The sequence below is a fragment of the Meles meles genome, chromosome 7, assembly GCF_922984935.1.
Source record: "Meles meles chromosome 7, mMelMel3.1 paternal haplotype, whole genome shotgun sequence".
In the NCBI taxonomy this organism is placed as follows: Eukaryota; Metazoa; Chordata; class Mammalia; order Carnivora; family Mustelidae; genus Meles; species Meles meles.
In genome coordinates this window covers 121,138,754-121,155,533 of record NC_060072.1, presented here as the reverse complement: position 1 = coordinate 121,155,533, position 16,780 = coordinate 121,138,754, and the positions used below count along the sequence as shown (strand labels likewise).

At 43.6% G+C, this 16,780-nt stretch overlaps 1 protein-coding gene across 1 annotated transcript in view; it reads right to left on the bottom strand.

Moving 5' to 3' along the window:
- DHTKD1 (dehydrogenase E1 and transketolase domain containing 1) overlaps nucleotides 1-12,812 on the bottom strand; it is a 54,244-nt gene extending 41,432 nt beyond the window's left edge. Inside the window, exon 1 of the mRNA XM_046012908.1 lies at nucleotides 12,580-12,812. Coding sequence (XP_045868864.1) covers nucleotides 12,580-12,736 — 157 coding nt within the window. The 5' untranslated portion in view covers nucleotides 12,737-12,812. The remainder of the gene's footprint in view (nucleotides 1-12,579) is intronic.
- Nucleotides 12,813-16,780: the final 3,968 nt, after the last annotated feature.

Below are 16,780 nucleotides of genomic sequence, written 5' to 3'. Positions count from 1 at the left end.
CTCATTCATTTTGGGGGAGCTCCTTCTTTGCCCATCTCTAAAATATTAGTACTCTGCAAGTCTGCTCAGAGCCTTTTTCTCAATCTGTTTTCTCCTGCAGGGTGATCTCCTGCACTTTCTGTAGCTTCTAGTAACGTGCAAAAAACTGTATCTCTATCGGGACAAGTCCAGTAGTAAATATGTGGAGGTATCATCACCAGTCTCAAATTAGTAGCCGCGTTGAAAACATTCTCTTAGTGAACCTGTGTCACCTGACAGAGGTCAATGCTCCAATTTCTAACAGCTTGCCAGGCTTTTCATGCTACTCTACACCTGGGGCATGGTGTTGGCACAAAAACATGCAGCCACTATGTTTCTGGCAGAGCCAAAGAGATGCCCTTCCCTCCACACCTCTATGCATATCCTACATCTCTCAGACCTTCCTCCCATTGTTCTGTTTCGTCTGGGGACCCAATCCCTTATCCCTTCCCTCTGCCTCCCAGATCTTTCCATTGTGACCTCCGGAATTCTGCTCCAGGATTAACAAAACTCTCTGCATTCTTACCCTCTTCTTTAAACATTCCTTATATCCCTGTCCTAACTGGAACCTGCTTCCCCCCACCAGAGGACAGGGGGAGGTGAAGCTACTCATCCCACACCCACCCCTCAGGTATTGAAAGTGGGAGTCAGAGCCTCCTTGTGCCTCAAGGACTATCCCTTATCCTTATTCACATTCCCAAATTGTTAGGGTTCTAACTCTGCAAACCCCCAGTCCTTTGAGGGACACACCATAGCCATAGTACTGTCAACTAATCTCCATTTGCTAATAGCCATTACAAAACAATGTTACAGGAGAAGCTTAAGGGGAAAGTGTCAGTACATGTAGATAAAAAAGACTATAAACAGTATATATAGCATGAGCCTGCTCTTCGTTAAAATGTATGTGTATAGTACATAATGCATATTTTAGCACGTAGTCTATAGTCTATATAGCATAATATTAGTATCATATACTTCACATATATGTATGTGTGTCTATATATTTCATATATGTCAAGGAAATAGACCAAAAACTTAGGGACTATCCTATATTAAAATTCCTGATTTTTGGTTTTTCCTTATCATATTTACTGAGTTTTCCACAATGAACATGTATAGAGCTCTTTGAATTGTATCCATTTAACTGACTTGTTGCCTCTTGTACTCTGAAAGCTTTTTTTTTTTTTAAGGCTTTATTTCTTTATTTTGACAGAGAGAGAGCGAGCGAGCACAAACAGGGGAAAGCAGCAGGCAGAGAGAGGAGAAGCAGGCTCTCCACTGAGCAGGGAGCTGGATGTGGGACTCGACCCAGGACCCTGAGACCATAACCAGAGCCAAAGGCAGACGCTTAACTGACCTAGCCAGCCAGGTGCCCTGAAAGCTTTTGATTAGCAGGTTTTCTCCAGTGCACCTGGCACACCTGTCCCCACCAGTGGACTTGATAAGCTTGTAAGAATAGGTTGTATTTGTTCCAATGGCTGTTGCTTTGGGAAAAAGTAAAATATTAGGGGGAAAATCATAAAAATCTAGACAGACGTTGTATTCAGATTACTTCCATAAGTGCTCTTAATTTTAAAGATTTGCAAATATAAAAACAAATATAAACATACTTGTTAAAATACTTAAAACATCTCTCCTTTATCATACTCCTTGCATTAATAACCTTTTTTGAAATTAACTCACATGAAATTAACAGGTTCTAGCTTCAAATGCACTGGATAAAAGTGTTTCACCTGTATTATTTTTGTAGCAAATGAGAGCATGGCAACTGAATACATATATTTCTCATAAAAATAACTTCCTAGCACTGTATAAATAAACCAAAAGACTACTGTAAAGAAATAAATATATTTATGTTAGGCATAATACCACCCAAACAACTTAGTCCTCAGGATATCTATAGAAGTTCAGAAGAATGTAATTTGATGTTTAAATCCTCAAAAAGCCAGAGAGAAGAGGGGAAACAAGAGCACAAATACACAACTCCTCTTCAAAACAAAAGAGAGATATTGAAGGCAGGTTTCTGGCTCAAGAGACTGGCACACAATAGATATTCAAAAAACATTTGTTATGAACTGAATGAAGTCCTGAGAGTCAGCATATCGTAAAAGTCACAGAACCCTCGTAATGGAAGTTTTCCAGAGCCCTCAACCTTGCAGTGCTAAATCTGCTGTGGATCCTTACTTCAAGCCCCTCTTTTCTGAGAACTGGATCCCCCCATTCCAGGGAGTGGGTTCCTGAGGCCAAGTCTACCTCATGCCCTTCTGCTTCCCTCCCAATTAACAGATTCCCAAGACACCAGAGTTGGGTGGGTCTGATTTAATCTTTCCAGGATTTATGCTTTGGGATTGGGAGATAAGGGTGGTTCACTACGCCTGTTTGTGCAAACAACATGGTTTATGCTGAATATTTGCTTTCCTTCTGGAAGTCTGGAATTTGGGCACATGCAGAGGATGCTTACATGAACATCTGCCAATAAAAACCCTGGATGCCGAGTTTCTGATGGACTTCCAGGTTAGCTACATCACACGTCTATTACTGTGTGGTGCTGCTCAAAGAGGAGTGCATTCTGCATCACCCCTCATGGGGGAGAGAGCATCAGAAAGCCTACACAAAGTTGCCTCCAGAAATGTCTTTACCTGTGTTTTTTCCCATTATGATCCCACTGTGTATCCTTATTACATCACTGTGATAAATCTGAGCCGAGAGTAGAACTATTAGGCTGAATGCAATAAGTCTTTCTGGTGAATCTCTAAATGTGGGGGTGGTCTCAGATGTGCCTTGTAGGCCCACCCACAGCCTTTGCCAATATTCCCAGAGTTAGTTCTGGTCTTCTTCCCTGCCTCCCCCAACAGTTTTGGTTGCCACACATACCCTTTGGTTCTGGGAGATACCCTTGTATCTTTCAAACAAAGTCCCCTCTTTGAGATAGATAGCCACAACTGGTTTCTGTTGATTGGGACCAAAAGAACCTAACAGGGGTTAGGAAACAGGGGAGTGAAAAAAAGAATAATGACAGGGATATCTACATCAATGACTTTATTCTCTCCATAAGCAAGCACAGTGGGGGCGCTAAAGAGTTTGATTTTCAGGAAGAAAGGGTTCATACTAACCATCATGAAGTACACAGGCAGATAAAGTAAACTTAGTCCTTAACCTTAAAGTCAGTAGAGTTCTTTCTCATCATCTGGTCATAAATAGCCTCCCCCAAAATATCTAGATCAGATCCAATAATCTTCCACTCAAGGCAGCATAAGCTTATAGCAAGTGGGAATGTTGGATAAAATGACTAAAGACTCCAAGAAAGAGAATTTCGTAATTGGAGTCCCTCTGAGCCCCAGGAAAATGTGACGGCTGCCTCCCAGCTTCAGCTCAGGAATGTTGTAAATAGCCACATTAAAACCGTAAGTACCAGAATTCTGTACAGCAAACTGCATTCTGTACAGCAAACTCAGACCTAGGCTGTGCAACTGAGTTCATTTTATACCATACTCTCTCATTCCATTTCAAACACAATCTGTTTATTAGATAAATTTATTTTGCCATATATTTCTTTCTTTAAAAAAAAAAAAAAGACAAAACAGATTAAACAAAAAACCCTTTTTCTGGTCCTTTCTGTTTTTCTCCCAATCCTTTCCTAAAGTAAGTGTCACTGATTGATAGTAAATGGTAGTAAAAACTAACTTTAAAAAAAAAGATTTTATTTATTTATTTCATAGCGCACGCACATGTACATACAGGGGTGTTCACATGTGTGCACAGGTGGGGGGAGGGGCAGAAGAGGAAGAGAAGGAGATTCCTTGCCTACCAGGGAAGTCTGATGTGGGGCTTAATCCCAGGACCCTGGGTTCATGACCTGAGCTGAAGGCAGAGGCTTAACCCATTGAGCCACATAGGCACCCCAAGAACTAACTTTTGCTACACATCATGCTCAGTGTTTCACACACAGCATCTTACCTAACTCTTACAACCCTGAAATAGGTATCCTTAGCTGCAGAAGAGTAAACTGAGGCTCAAAGAGGTTAAGTGACTTGCAAAATGTCACACAAAAAGTAGAATTTGAACTCAAGCATATTTGACTTCCACACAGTCTTTTATCCATTATACTACAACAAAAAGTGAAAAGGGAAGTCCAAAACCTACAGCAAGAGGGATGAGAGAACTGGACATCAATGAGACATTAAAAAAAAAAAAAGTACAAGAGCTAATGTCATTAGCTTTTATTGGTCTGCATTTGTACTCCAGAATTATGGAGAATTTTAAAACTCTCTAATGCAATAAGATTTTCTTCAACTGCTTTTCCCATAACTCCAGTAAAGCCTCCCATTATTTCTAATATGCAACATACTCACAACCTCACTCCAACTATTAAAGCTCAATGCCAAAGTCAGTAACCACTCAATGCTGTTTGGAATCCTAGGGCTCCCATCTTCTGCTGGTTCCTAAATTCCACCATTTTTTGTAATCCAAACCCTCCATCATTAAATTTATACTCATGAATCAGCACTCTTCCATTTTCGACTGAGACTGTTGATAAATAAATTCAAGCTTACCCAAACTGAGGTTTACAGAGGTTAAAGTACAAGCTGTTACTAATAGCCAGCTACAAAGAACACTCACCACAGGTCAAATTTTAACTGGTGAAACCACTGCCATCTAAGAGGTTACTAGAAGCAAATTCAATACCTCCTTAAAGCCTCCATGTAATAGAAGTCTTAGCAAAAGATGCAGTCATCCTACGCAGGCACGGATTTTCAGCCAGGATAAATATTTGAAGAAAGAAGGCTGATGACGGAAAGGCAAAGAGGAAAAAGGAGGCGCCCTAACTTTGATCATACCTCCTCCCATTTCACGACGTCACCTTTGACTTCAGGAGGGCCTGTCCCTTTGATTAAGTCTGTCAACACCAAAAAGTTGTGTACATGATCCACAACACCAACTCAATCCTTCCTCTCAACCAAGATGGTACCTTTTAAGACAACTGGCAGGCATTAATTAAACTATGCACTCCTGTTCTAATTCATAGAACTGACCATGAGCACACACTTAAATGGAACTTAAGAAAAAAACACAGCAAGTCTTCATTGTGTTGATCAGTAAAAAAGAAATTATTACTTTTTCTAAAACATAGTAATACAGACTATTACCCAATGTATACAGTGCTTCCTTTCTTGATACTTGGTGTGATGGGGGTAAGTGCAAAATTCAGATGCACTAAATGTTATAAATAAATTGCACATACAGAATCATATTTCCATTTCTTCATAGGATTGTATCATTTAATAAGTATTCAGTGAACTGTGGAGCTGAGACAAGGTAAGATAAGGTCTTCACCAGGCAGGATCTTACAATGTGAGAAGATGGTCCCTACACAAATACATACGGTCATAAAACATTCTGTAGAGTTCAAGAGGTCCCATACTGAGAGTTGAAGGAGCTCAGATTAGGACAGGCTGGAGTTGTCTGGACAGATGTCACAGAGGAGATGGGAATGGAGATGGTAAGAAGTGGAAAGGCAAACAGGATAAGGGCTAGAACACGGGGCAATTCATGTTGGAGAAAGGTAAGAAAGAAGGGAGAATGGGTCACAAAACATGAAGGGCACTGAGTATCTAGTAAAAGAATCTGTATTTTACTCTGAGAGGCAAAGCAGAGCCTTTGGACATCTGAGTTAAGAAAATGACTTGGGTGCCTGCGTGGCTCAGTCATGGGGTGTCTACCTTCGGCTCAGATCATGATCCCAGGGTCCTGGGATGGAGCCCTGCATGGGGCTCCCTGGTCAGTGGGAAGCCTCACCCTCTCCCACTCCCCTCTGCTTGTGTTCCCTCTCTCACTGTGTCTCTCTCTAACAAATAAATAAATAAAACCTTTTTTAAAAAAGAAAAGAAAATGTCTCAATGAAACCAACGTTTCAGAAAGATTGGACTAAGCCAGACAGGAACTAGGCTATACATTTTAATACCAGTGAGACTTACCAGTTTTATCTATTTGAAGTCATGTATCTCTTTGAGAATTCAATGAAAGCTACAGGCTCTTTGCCTAAAAATAGACACACACAGAGCTGTGCAAAGTCTACAGACCCTCTGAAACTCACGGACCTTGGATAAGATGACCTGAATTAACTACTTTTGCGCAGCAGATGTGAATTAAAGGCCTGGACTAGGATCCCAATCGTAAAAATAGAAAGAAGGCAAGGTTTTAAGAAACACAGTGCTCAAAATCTGATATTAAGTATGAGTTGCAAAAGTTGAAGGTGGGTTGCTTGCCCTGGATTTTTACAATTCGTCTGTAGCAGAGACTCCCACAATTCCCAATATCCATTTTCCCTTCTCTTTCATAGTAATACATAATTGAACATATGGCTTGCCAGAGCAAAGATGTATGTCCCGGCCTCCAAGGCAGCCAGCTGGCCACGTAACTAAGTTCTAACGAGCGAGAAGGTAGGAGCAGCGATGGTTGCACCTTCTGGGTCTTGTCCTTAAAGGGAGAGGTGTTCTCTTCCCCTTCTCCCGTTCCTCCACCCTGCTGGCCAGATTGTGGATGCAATGGTGACCCATCCTGGATCAGAGTAGAGAGCAGTATCCATGGGATGATGAAGAAACAACACAGAAGGAGCCTAAACCCCCTAGGGCTTTACAGACCCAAACTGTCATACCAGCTCGGACCTCTACTCATCTTAAGTCACTGTTATTCCAGGTCTCTGACATAGCCCCTGAACTTACCTTATCTAATGCACAATCTGGTACCCAAGGAGAGTTGCCACCATAATAGAGCCTAAAATACATATGGCATTGGCTTAGTGGTCTGGCAGTGGGTGCTAAGGACTAGATCTTTCAGAGTAGAAAGCTAATGGGCACTGTGTTATGCTGCCTGAAAAAACACGTGGTAAAACTGTCACCTGTGATATCCTGCAGGCAGACTTTATGTCCACAGGGCTGAGCTTAGTAGTGTGTAATCACTGTTTCTTTTCACTTTCAGGAAAGCCCTGGGAGAAAGATGAGGTCAGGCGGGATCAAACAAGAAGAGATGGGAGGGCTGGGCGCCTGGGTGGCTCAGTGGGTTAAAGCCTCTGCCTTTGGCTCAGGTCACGGTCTCAGGGTCTTGGGATCGAGCCCCGCATCGGGCTCTCTGCTTGTCAGGGAGCCTGCTTCCTCTCTCTCTGCCTGTGTCTCTGCCTACTTGTGATCTCTGTCCGTCAAATAAATAAATAAATAAATAAATAAAATATTAAAAAAAAAAAAAATAAAGAAGAGATGGGGGGAAATTCAGCTCTGCTAACCAGAGGACTCTATACCTGGAGGGCAGATCCTGGCAAGTTTGGAGAATTAGAAGCACTTAGAAAAGGTGGTTCAGGGTGGGGCACCTGAGTGGCTCAGTCAGTTAACCAAGGGTCTGCCTTTGGTTCAGGTCATGATCCTGGGGTCTTTGGATGGAGCCCCAGGTGGGGCTCCCTGCTAAGCGGGAAGTCTGCCTTTCCCTCTGCTCCTCCTCCCACCCCTCCACCCCTTGTTCTCTCTCTCTCAAATAAACAAATAAGAATCTTAAAAAAAAAAAAAAAAAAAAAAAAAAAAAAACCAGAAAGAAAGAAAAGGAAAGGGAAGAAAAGGTGCTTTAGAAGAGGCTGCCTTAGCAGGAGGTAAGAAAACAGACAAACCCTCCATCAAGTACCTTCTAGAAAGCATTCATTGTTAGACAATGGAAGTCAGCTAAGTCTACAAGGTCCAATAAAGGGTGTTGCCTTCTGCTATTATTTTTACATGGTCTCAAGGTAAGCACCATTAAGTTTAGGGGCTAAGTGGGTAGGGCTCAGAAGCAGTAAATAAAAAACCATAGGTTTCAGGCTTTAAAAAATAGGTCTAGATAAGATCTTTAACTGAAGGCAATTTGCTCATGGAATGACCACAGGCGAAAAGACTGCAGACCTATGACTCTTCTAAGAAAACTGTACTGCTGGGTGCCTGGGTGGCTCATGAGCAACTGGCTCTTGATCTCAGCTCAGGTCACGATCTCAGGGTCCTGGGAGGGAATCCTGCAAAGGCTCCTCCTCTCCCTCTGACCCTCTCCCCTCACATAAACAAATGAACTTGAAAAAAAGAAAAAGAAAACCGTACTGCCAATAAATCCTGGTTCTGGTCATAAAAAACACCTGTAATTGATGACCCGCTAAAGTAATTCTCAGGCTCCTAACCTTACCAAAATAAAGTAGGCTGTGGAAGGTATGCAGCCCCCAAGGAGGGCACACTCCCCACGCCCATGTCAGAGACTTCCACAGAAGACAATGGGTGAAAAAGACAGAGAAGGCGAAGCCAGGGGAATGTAGTGAACTTACTACACAGCCACATCCCGGAGCTTTTATCATTCCTCTCCGACAGGGTTTGATAACTGGTTTGAATAGGGCCCTCTTTTGTGCCTCATTCTTTCCTTTTCCAGATGAGAGTTTTCTTTGTATACTGGATGTGTCAGTATGGGGTGTGTGGCAGTTCATAAAACTCCAGAGCAGAAGACACCGTCAGCCCTTACAGGGAGGGCTGTACATTCTCCGGAGATAAGGGACTTTGAGATGGATTCAAGGACAAAATGGAGGAGAAAGGAGGTGGATACATTCTTTGTATGGGAAGAAAAGCTTAGGTTATTTGAGTAGCCAGAGGGGTGGAGTGCAGTGATTACTAAGTATTTTTCAATATTTTCCCCACAGAATTTTTAGCTGGTACTTGGCCACCCTGAATAAAAATTATGCTTTCCAGGAATGCCTGGGTGGCTCAGCCGGTTGAGTGTCTGTGTTCTCTCAGGTCATGATCCCATGGTTCTGGGACTGAGTCCTGCACGTGTAATCTTGCTCAGCAGGGAGCCTTCTTTTCCCTCTACCTGCTGCTCCCTTGCTTGCCTGCTTGTGTTTTCTCTCTCTCTCTCTCTCTGACAAATAAATAAATAAAATCTAAAAACAACAACAAAATCGGGGCGGGGGGGAACAGGATGCCTCAGACGCTCAGTCGGTTAAGCATCTGCCTTTGGCTCAGGTCATGATCCTAGGGTCCTGGGATCAAGTCCCACTTCAGACTCCTTGTTCAGCGGAGAGCCTGTTTCTCCCTCTGCCTGTTCTGCCTGCTGCTCCCCCTGGTTGTGCTCACTCTCGCTCTTTCTCTCTCTGACAAATAATTTTTTTTAATTATGCTTTCCAAAAAAAATGATGTTTTCCAGTCTCCTTTGCAGATATATGCGGACCAAGTTCTGGCCAGAGAGATGCTACTCCAAGTGACAGACCCAAACTCTCCCCCCCCTTTCTCCTACCCAGCCTAGTAGGAGACAGTGATCTATAAACCGAGTCACTGCAAAATAATAGAGTAAGTTCTGAAACACAGAGAAGAAAAGCCTGTCAAAGATCTGAGTGCAATGGCAAGTTTGAAGAAAGGTACAGGATGGCCTATTTGCCTTTCAATTTTATTCAGAGTAGTTAAAACATAAGAAGAATGAAATTATTGCCCTTAGCAACAAAATTCCTTAAGCTAGATCTTGTAACTGTGCAACAATTGTTTCCAGGCACTGATTTCACTCTTGCCTCCCAGTACCACAAGAGGCACCCTTGGCCTGCAGTTCTAACTCAATACCGACCTTTCAAAGGTCACCAAGCACCTCAAAGCACAACAAATTCACGGGGGCGGTTGGCAATTTGGTTATGAGGGGGGAGGAAAGGGATTGTATATAAAAATCAACCCCAGAGGGCGCCTGGGTGGCTCAGTGGATTAAAGCCTCTGCCTTCTGCTCAGGTCAAGATCCTAGGGTTCTGGGCCGGCTCTCTGCTCAGCAGGGAGCCTGCTTCCCTTCCTCTCTCTCTGCCTGCCTCTCTGCCTACTTGTGATCTCTGTCTGTCAAATAAATAAATAAAATCTTAAAAAAAAAAAAAATCAACCCCAGAGATATTTTTCAAACACCAGCCCAAAGCTCCCAAGAAAATTTGGGTAGTCTTCTAGTTAAAAACCACTGGCCCATGGGGCACCTGGGTGGCTCAGTCGGTTAAGCATTTGCCTTCCGCTCGGGTCATAATCCCAGGGTTCTGGGACTGAGCTCCACATTGGGCTCCCTGCTCAGCAGGAGCCTGCTTCTCCCTCTCCTCCCTGCTTGTGCTCTCTCTTGCTATCTCGGTCACTATCTGCCTGTCTCTCTCAAATAAGTAAATAAAAATAAAATCTTAAAACAAAACAAAACAAACAAAAAAAAACACTGGCCCAGGTTTTTCCAAGGCAAGTTTTCAGTTGTCAGGCTGTTATTAAGAATTGAACAGAGGGGTGCCTGGCTGGCTCAGTCCATGAGGCATGCAACTCTTGATCATGGGGTTTTAGGTTCGAACCCCACGTTGCATGTGGAGATTACTTAAAAGTAAAATGCTAAAACAAACAAAAAACAAATAGAGACCATTGTGAGAGAAAATCTTAAACAAGATCACAATAATTGTGCATGGAGCACACACTAATATGATTTTAAATGAAGAAGAGATTGTCAAACATGTCCTACACATACATCCTTTGAGACTATAACAGTATTTGGCCATAGTTGGTTGTGGACCTTCTGCTAGAGAATCACCTGGAATGCCTGATTAAAAAATCTATATTTTTGAACCAGATCTCAGACCACTGAGTTAGAACCCTGGGGCAGGAGGATACTTGGGAACTGGCTTTTTTTTTTTTTTTTTTTTTTTTAGCATTTATTAATTTATTTGAGAGAGAGAGCGCGCGCGTGCGCGCATGCCAGGGTAAGGGTAGAGGAAGTGGGACAGAAACTGACTCCTTGCTGAACTTGGAGTTCCATGCTGGACTCCATCTCGTGACCCTGAGTTCCCGACCTAAGCCAAAATCAAGAGTCAGATGCTCAACTGACTGACCCACCCAGGCTCCGCAGGAACTGGCCTTTTAAAAATCAATTCAAAGTGATTTGAATACACATACACGTTTGAGAATAACTGACATATAAACTTCTTGACATTTGGGCACCTGGGTGGCTCAGTCTGTTGGGCGTCTGCCTTCCGCTCAGGTCATGATCCCAGGTTCCCCGGATCAAGTCCTGCATGGGGGGCTCTCCTCCACCGAGAGCCTGCTTCTCCCTCTCCCCCTGCCTGCTGCTCTACCTGCTTGTGCTCTCTCTCTGTCAAATAAATAAATAAAATCTTTTTTAAAAATTAAAAAAAATAAAATTCTTGACTTTTTTTTTTTAATTTATTTATTTGACAGAGAGAGATCACAAGTAGGCAGAGAGGCAGGCAGAAAGAGCGGGGAAGCAGGCTTGTGGGGCTGATCCCAGGACTCTGAGATCATGACCTGAGCTGAAGGCAGAGGCTTAACCCACTGAGCCATCCAGGTGCCCCTAAAATTCTTGACATTTGATTTGCAAAGTGAAATAAGACAACAGTCTTACCCTCAAGGGATTAACAATCTCGTTGGCCAAATGCTTTCCCTAAAGAAATCTCATTGCATCCAAGAGACAGAAATCAGGTTCACTCTGAGGTCAAGAGCAAAATATCAAGGTTCCAATGTAAACGTAAGAGTCAAAGTATGGGTACTTATATGATGAAGAGGATCCTCATTGTTAACCTGATAAGTGGACTGAAGATGCCAAATGATCTTCCTCTAATAATCAGTCTGTATTCATCTTCTACTCAGTGAGGATTAAATGTAGACAACTTTGGGACACCTGGGTGGCTCACTCATGATCTCATGGGTCATGGAGCCCCGGGAGGCGGGCTCACACTCTGGAGGAGATTGCTAGAAGATTCTCTCCCTCAGCTCCTCCCCTCACTCACCGCGGCCAGTGGTGTTTTCTCTCTCTCTCTCAGATAAATCAATATATTTTAAAAAATAAAACAGACAATTTTTCAGCATAAACTAAACACTCAAAATAGTCTCTTGCACATGAGCATGCAAAGAGAGATCCAAAGAACTGATATTCATGTCTCCTAACCCACTAAAAGCACGAGTAACATACTTCTAAATTCAGAAAGGAGTTTAAAACTGCAATTAAGGTAAGAGGCTAGTTAGGTCAGGGAGACAGATAATTAATACCATGCTGTGATCCAGACCACCAACTAACTGCCCTCTTCAACCCTCGCTATACAGTTGTGATCCCCACACATTCTGCTCACCCGAGCCTTAGAGATGGCTCTGGAAATGTATCCTTGAGTAAACTCAAGCAGCTGGGAGATCTCAGAACTCTTCTATTCCTGCAACCCCGCCTTCGAAAAGAGCTAAGTTTTCAGAAGTTTACATCTAAGGAATAGAAAGGCCAAGACCTCACAAAACCAGTCAGAACACGAACTCTGGTAAGATCACCCAAGCGTGGATCCAATTACGAGACCTCGACCTCAAGATTCCCCAGCTACCAGGCTGGACAATGATCCTGACAACACCCACGCCTGCCTTCCTTGGCCTCCTCACCTCCCCTTACTCCCCACCCGCCCGAGCACACTTTGCAGACCCCAGAAGCCCGACCTCCCCCCCAACAGTACCCCACTTCAGGCCTGTCGGGGAGGCCCTTTTTTCCCCCTGCATCTACGATCCCGGCCCTATTCCAGACCTGGAGGGCGCGCCAGGCCGCCCCGGGGCTCCCGGCTCTGGGGCTTCCTCGGCCGGTAGCCATAGACGCCCTTCTCCGTCTGGTAACCGCGCCGGAGGAGGAGCGGAGGGGCTCGGCAGAAGCCTCGTGTTGCTGCTGCCACAGTGGCCGTGGCCATGTCCCGCCCGGACCCCTGAGTCGCAAGATGAGGGGCAGCAGCCGCGGGGAGAACGAACGGTCGCTCCTGGGCCGCCTGGAACCGGTGCAGTGGCCCAGCGGGGAGCGGGAGGCTGGAGCCCCACCCCGGGACAACGCCCCCGCACCTGATTGGCCAGAGGCCGGCCCCTGGCAGCCAATCCAGGTCAGCGGTCGGCGGGGCGGAGCCTCGCCCGGGGATCCGGCGGGACTCGTGAGGTCCTGGAGGCTGAGCGAAGCTGGCAGTGCGGAGCCGAGCGTCGTCTGCTTTCCCGTACAAAACTCGTTCTCTTTGTATGTTCTAAGGACTCCCGCCGGGAGTATTCACCCACCGCCCCTCTGCTGGAAGCCCCAGACCACAACCGCACAGATGCGAAATAGGTTTTCATACCGAAGGGGAAAAACAGCTACAGGATGCAAAAAAAAAAAAAAAAAAAAAAGTAGTGGGACGGGGACCAAGGGACGCAAGAAGGAAAGGTCATATGAAGAAGCCAGAAAATCAATATTGTTCCTTTTTTTCTTAAGGAACATTTTGGAAGAAAGTGGAAAATAGGAGAGAAGGAGCCTGTAAGAAGGGGATAAAATAAAAGTGAAAAGAAATTGGACACGGGAGATTCCAGGCATCGTGGAGATACTGAGATTCTCCGTTGGTTTATCTCTGACAGAATTTCCCAAACTAGGGGCGCCTGGGTGGCTCAGTGGGTTAAAGCCTCTGCCTTTGGCTCAGGTCATGATCTCAGGGTCCTGGGATCAAGCCCCGCATCGGGCTCTCTGCTCAGCAGGGAGCCTGCTTCCTCTGCTCTCTCTCTCTGCCTACTTGTGATCTCTGTCTGTCAAATAAATAAATAAAATCTTAAAAAAAAAAAAAGAATTTCCCAAACTACTTTATTCTACGACTCACCCTTAACTTTGCCAATGGGGTGAGAGATGGGAAGGGTCTGAATCCCTCCCTCGTCAGTCATCCCATCGTTCCAGTCTGCCATGCAGCTGTACCCCATACTCCTAAGAGCGTTACACGTATGGGCCCAAGAGATAGCTCTCCACCTCACTCCCTCAAGCCCCGCGCCCACAGAGCACTTTGCTAGGTTCCAAGGATTAGTAAGATACAGTGTCTGCCCTTAATCAGTTCCCAGTCCAGTTGCAGACTGAACTTAACACACAGTATGAGACATGCTTGGACAGAGGCGTCTGCCCTGCAAACATAGGTGATGGGGGTAGAGTACGAAAAGGTGTGTCAGGGGAACCTCCAAGTGGAAAGGACGCTAGAACAGAATCTTCAGGGATGAAGTGGGTTATGGTGATTATGATTTTTTTTCTTTGTAATTTTAACACAAAAGAGTCCAGAACACGTTTGAAAGATGTTCCAAAGTACTAAATCAAGAGTACGGAAGGGAGGAATAAGCCAAGAGTATGAAGTCCCTGCAGAGATGGGAAGCCATGGGCTCTAAGCACAGATGATGCTAGAAAGAAGAGATGTGTCTTCCATTGTTTTAGGTGAAAATAAGAGAAGATTGTTGCCAAAGCAATCAGAGTTGTAGATTCAATGGTAGAATTTTGAGGGAATTTCTTCTGTGTGAAGTATGAGGCTATAATTTGCCCCCAAAAGAATTATCTGAGAAGGTGCTGGGGAGTGGGGAGGTGAGTCAGAGTTCAAAAGGTGGGGCAGTAGGAAACTGTCACTGAGGAAAGTAGTAAAATGTAAAAGATTGTCCTAAAGTTTTGCGTGCCACCCAGTTGAGGTTGGTGACCATGAATAGAGAGAGATACCAATTTCTGCTCTTTTGTGATTTTCTTCGTAGTGCTCAGCTGGCTTGGCACAGAGAAGGTGGGAAGGATGATGACTGGATCCATTCATGGCTGTAATTTTTCCAGGCAGATGTGATATAATGGCCAAGACACAAAGCCATTCGAGATACTAGTTGGCAAACAATTGAAATTAAAAACAAACAAACAAAAAAACATGGACTCCATGCTGGGGAAAAAAGGCTAAAGATATAAGAATGAACTCATAAAAGAAGGGAAGTGCCAGTGGGTTGTCAGTTCCAATGAGGCTGAAGAATGGGTAAACTCGGGGTGCCTGAGAAGATGAGCTAAAAAAAAGATCCTGGAAAGACAATGGGGTATTCGAAGCAGCTCTTTCTGCCACTGGTCCTGTCCCTGTGCTTTAATAAAAACACCTTTTCGTGCTGGAAAAAAAAGAAAGAAGGAAAGACAATGGGGTGTTTGATGTGATGATTGCAGAAGTGATGCAAGTTTTGATAATGATAAGGAAAGTTGGTTGGCTAAAGTGAAGTGATGAAGAATGTTATCAGGTAATGTCTCAGGTAAGAACTGAGAGGTCAGATTTTTAGATGAGGTGCCATAGAAACACTCATATCACCTTGGCAGTGCCAGGAATTAAAGTAGAGGAAGACTCTTAGCTACATGTTGAACCCTCTGGTGAAGGAAGAGGAACAGCTAGAAGTTGGCCGATGATGCTGTGGAAGGGGAAAAGGTGCGGCATATCCTTAATGCATGGCTTCACATCGGCAGGGAAATGGGAAAAAATGTAGTCAGCAACTGGGAATAAAGATGATACAGGTCCCATCCCTGGACCAGGTACAGTCTATCCAAAATAGCTCTCAAATCTGTCCGTTGTCCACCATTACCGCCTAGTCCGGGCCATCAGCATTTCTCCCCAGGAGGACCACAGTAGCTTCCTAAATGGTCTTCTGGTCTTGGGTCATTCCTTGCCTTGCCATACTTCTTCCACATTGAGTCAGACTTATTTCCTAAAATTAATATCTGATTCACAGGGCTGTTGCCTGAATTAGAATAGGAGCGTTCAATCAAAACTATACATAGCAGACTGTGGGGAAAGAACTATTATAATCATTACAATATTATTGACGCTGTTTTAAAACTACTGTTTATATAGTTTAATCGTTTTATTATTCCTGGAAAACTTAAATGTTTTGTTCTCTTTTCTACTATTATCTTATTTCTGCATAGAACATGGAAGTAGATAGAGATGGTTCTATATATAGTTCTATATAGATTTCTAGAATTGAAATGTAATGCTGTGGTAATTTCATGAGTGCTGTGCTGAATATCAGGCTACAGATTTTAGTATATGTGCTGCCGAAGCGAGCACAGGCTACAGATTTTAATTCCACTTTTTCCATTGATTGGCTATGTGTCCTTGGGAGGACACAACCTCTCTATTTCCTCATGGTCTACATGTTCTTTAAAGTTCATTCAAGTTCTAAATGGTTTTGATTCAAAAGCTTAATGTAAAAAATAAGAGGATATGTATTGGACCACTAGAGGAGAAAGGGAGAGTGTAGGCCTTACTTATTTATACAATGGAATGTTTTACAGAAATTAAAAAGGAATGAACTAGGTGTACGTGTAGAACATAAATAGTTTCCCAGTATATAAAGTGGAGAAGAGAAAATGACAGAAATGATATTCACATAAATTTTTAAAATACACCAAGTTAGTCTATGTGTTTTTAATGAATCTGTACATATATAATAAAAATGTAAATATATACTTAGGTAAGATGCATATCAATTTCAGTAAATTGTTTGGGGGGCATGGAGAGGAAAAGAATGGGTGGGGCAGGAGCTTTTATGAGTTCTACAGTGCTATAGTTCTTCTGAAAATTCTGATACACATATTTCAAAATGTTAGTCTCTGTTAGTATTTCAAAAATATTTGAAAGTATTTGTCAAATTGTGGGTGATGAGAATATGGTTATTTGGTTTATGTGACATGTGACTCTTGATTTCAAGGTCATGACCTTGAACCCCACACTGGGTGTCGAGAGTACTCAAAAATAAAATCTTTGGGCACCTGGATGGCTCATTTGGATAAGCCTCTGCCTTCAGCTCAGGTCATGATCCCAGAGTCCTGGGATCAAGTCCCATATCGAGCTTCCCCTGCTCTGCAAGGAGACTGCTTCTCCCTCTCCCTCTGTCTGCCACACCCCCTGCTTGTGCTGAATCTCTCTGTCAAATAAATAAATAAAGTCTTTAAAAACAAA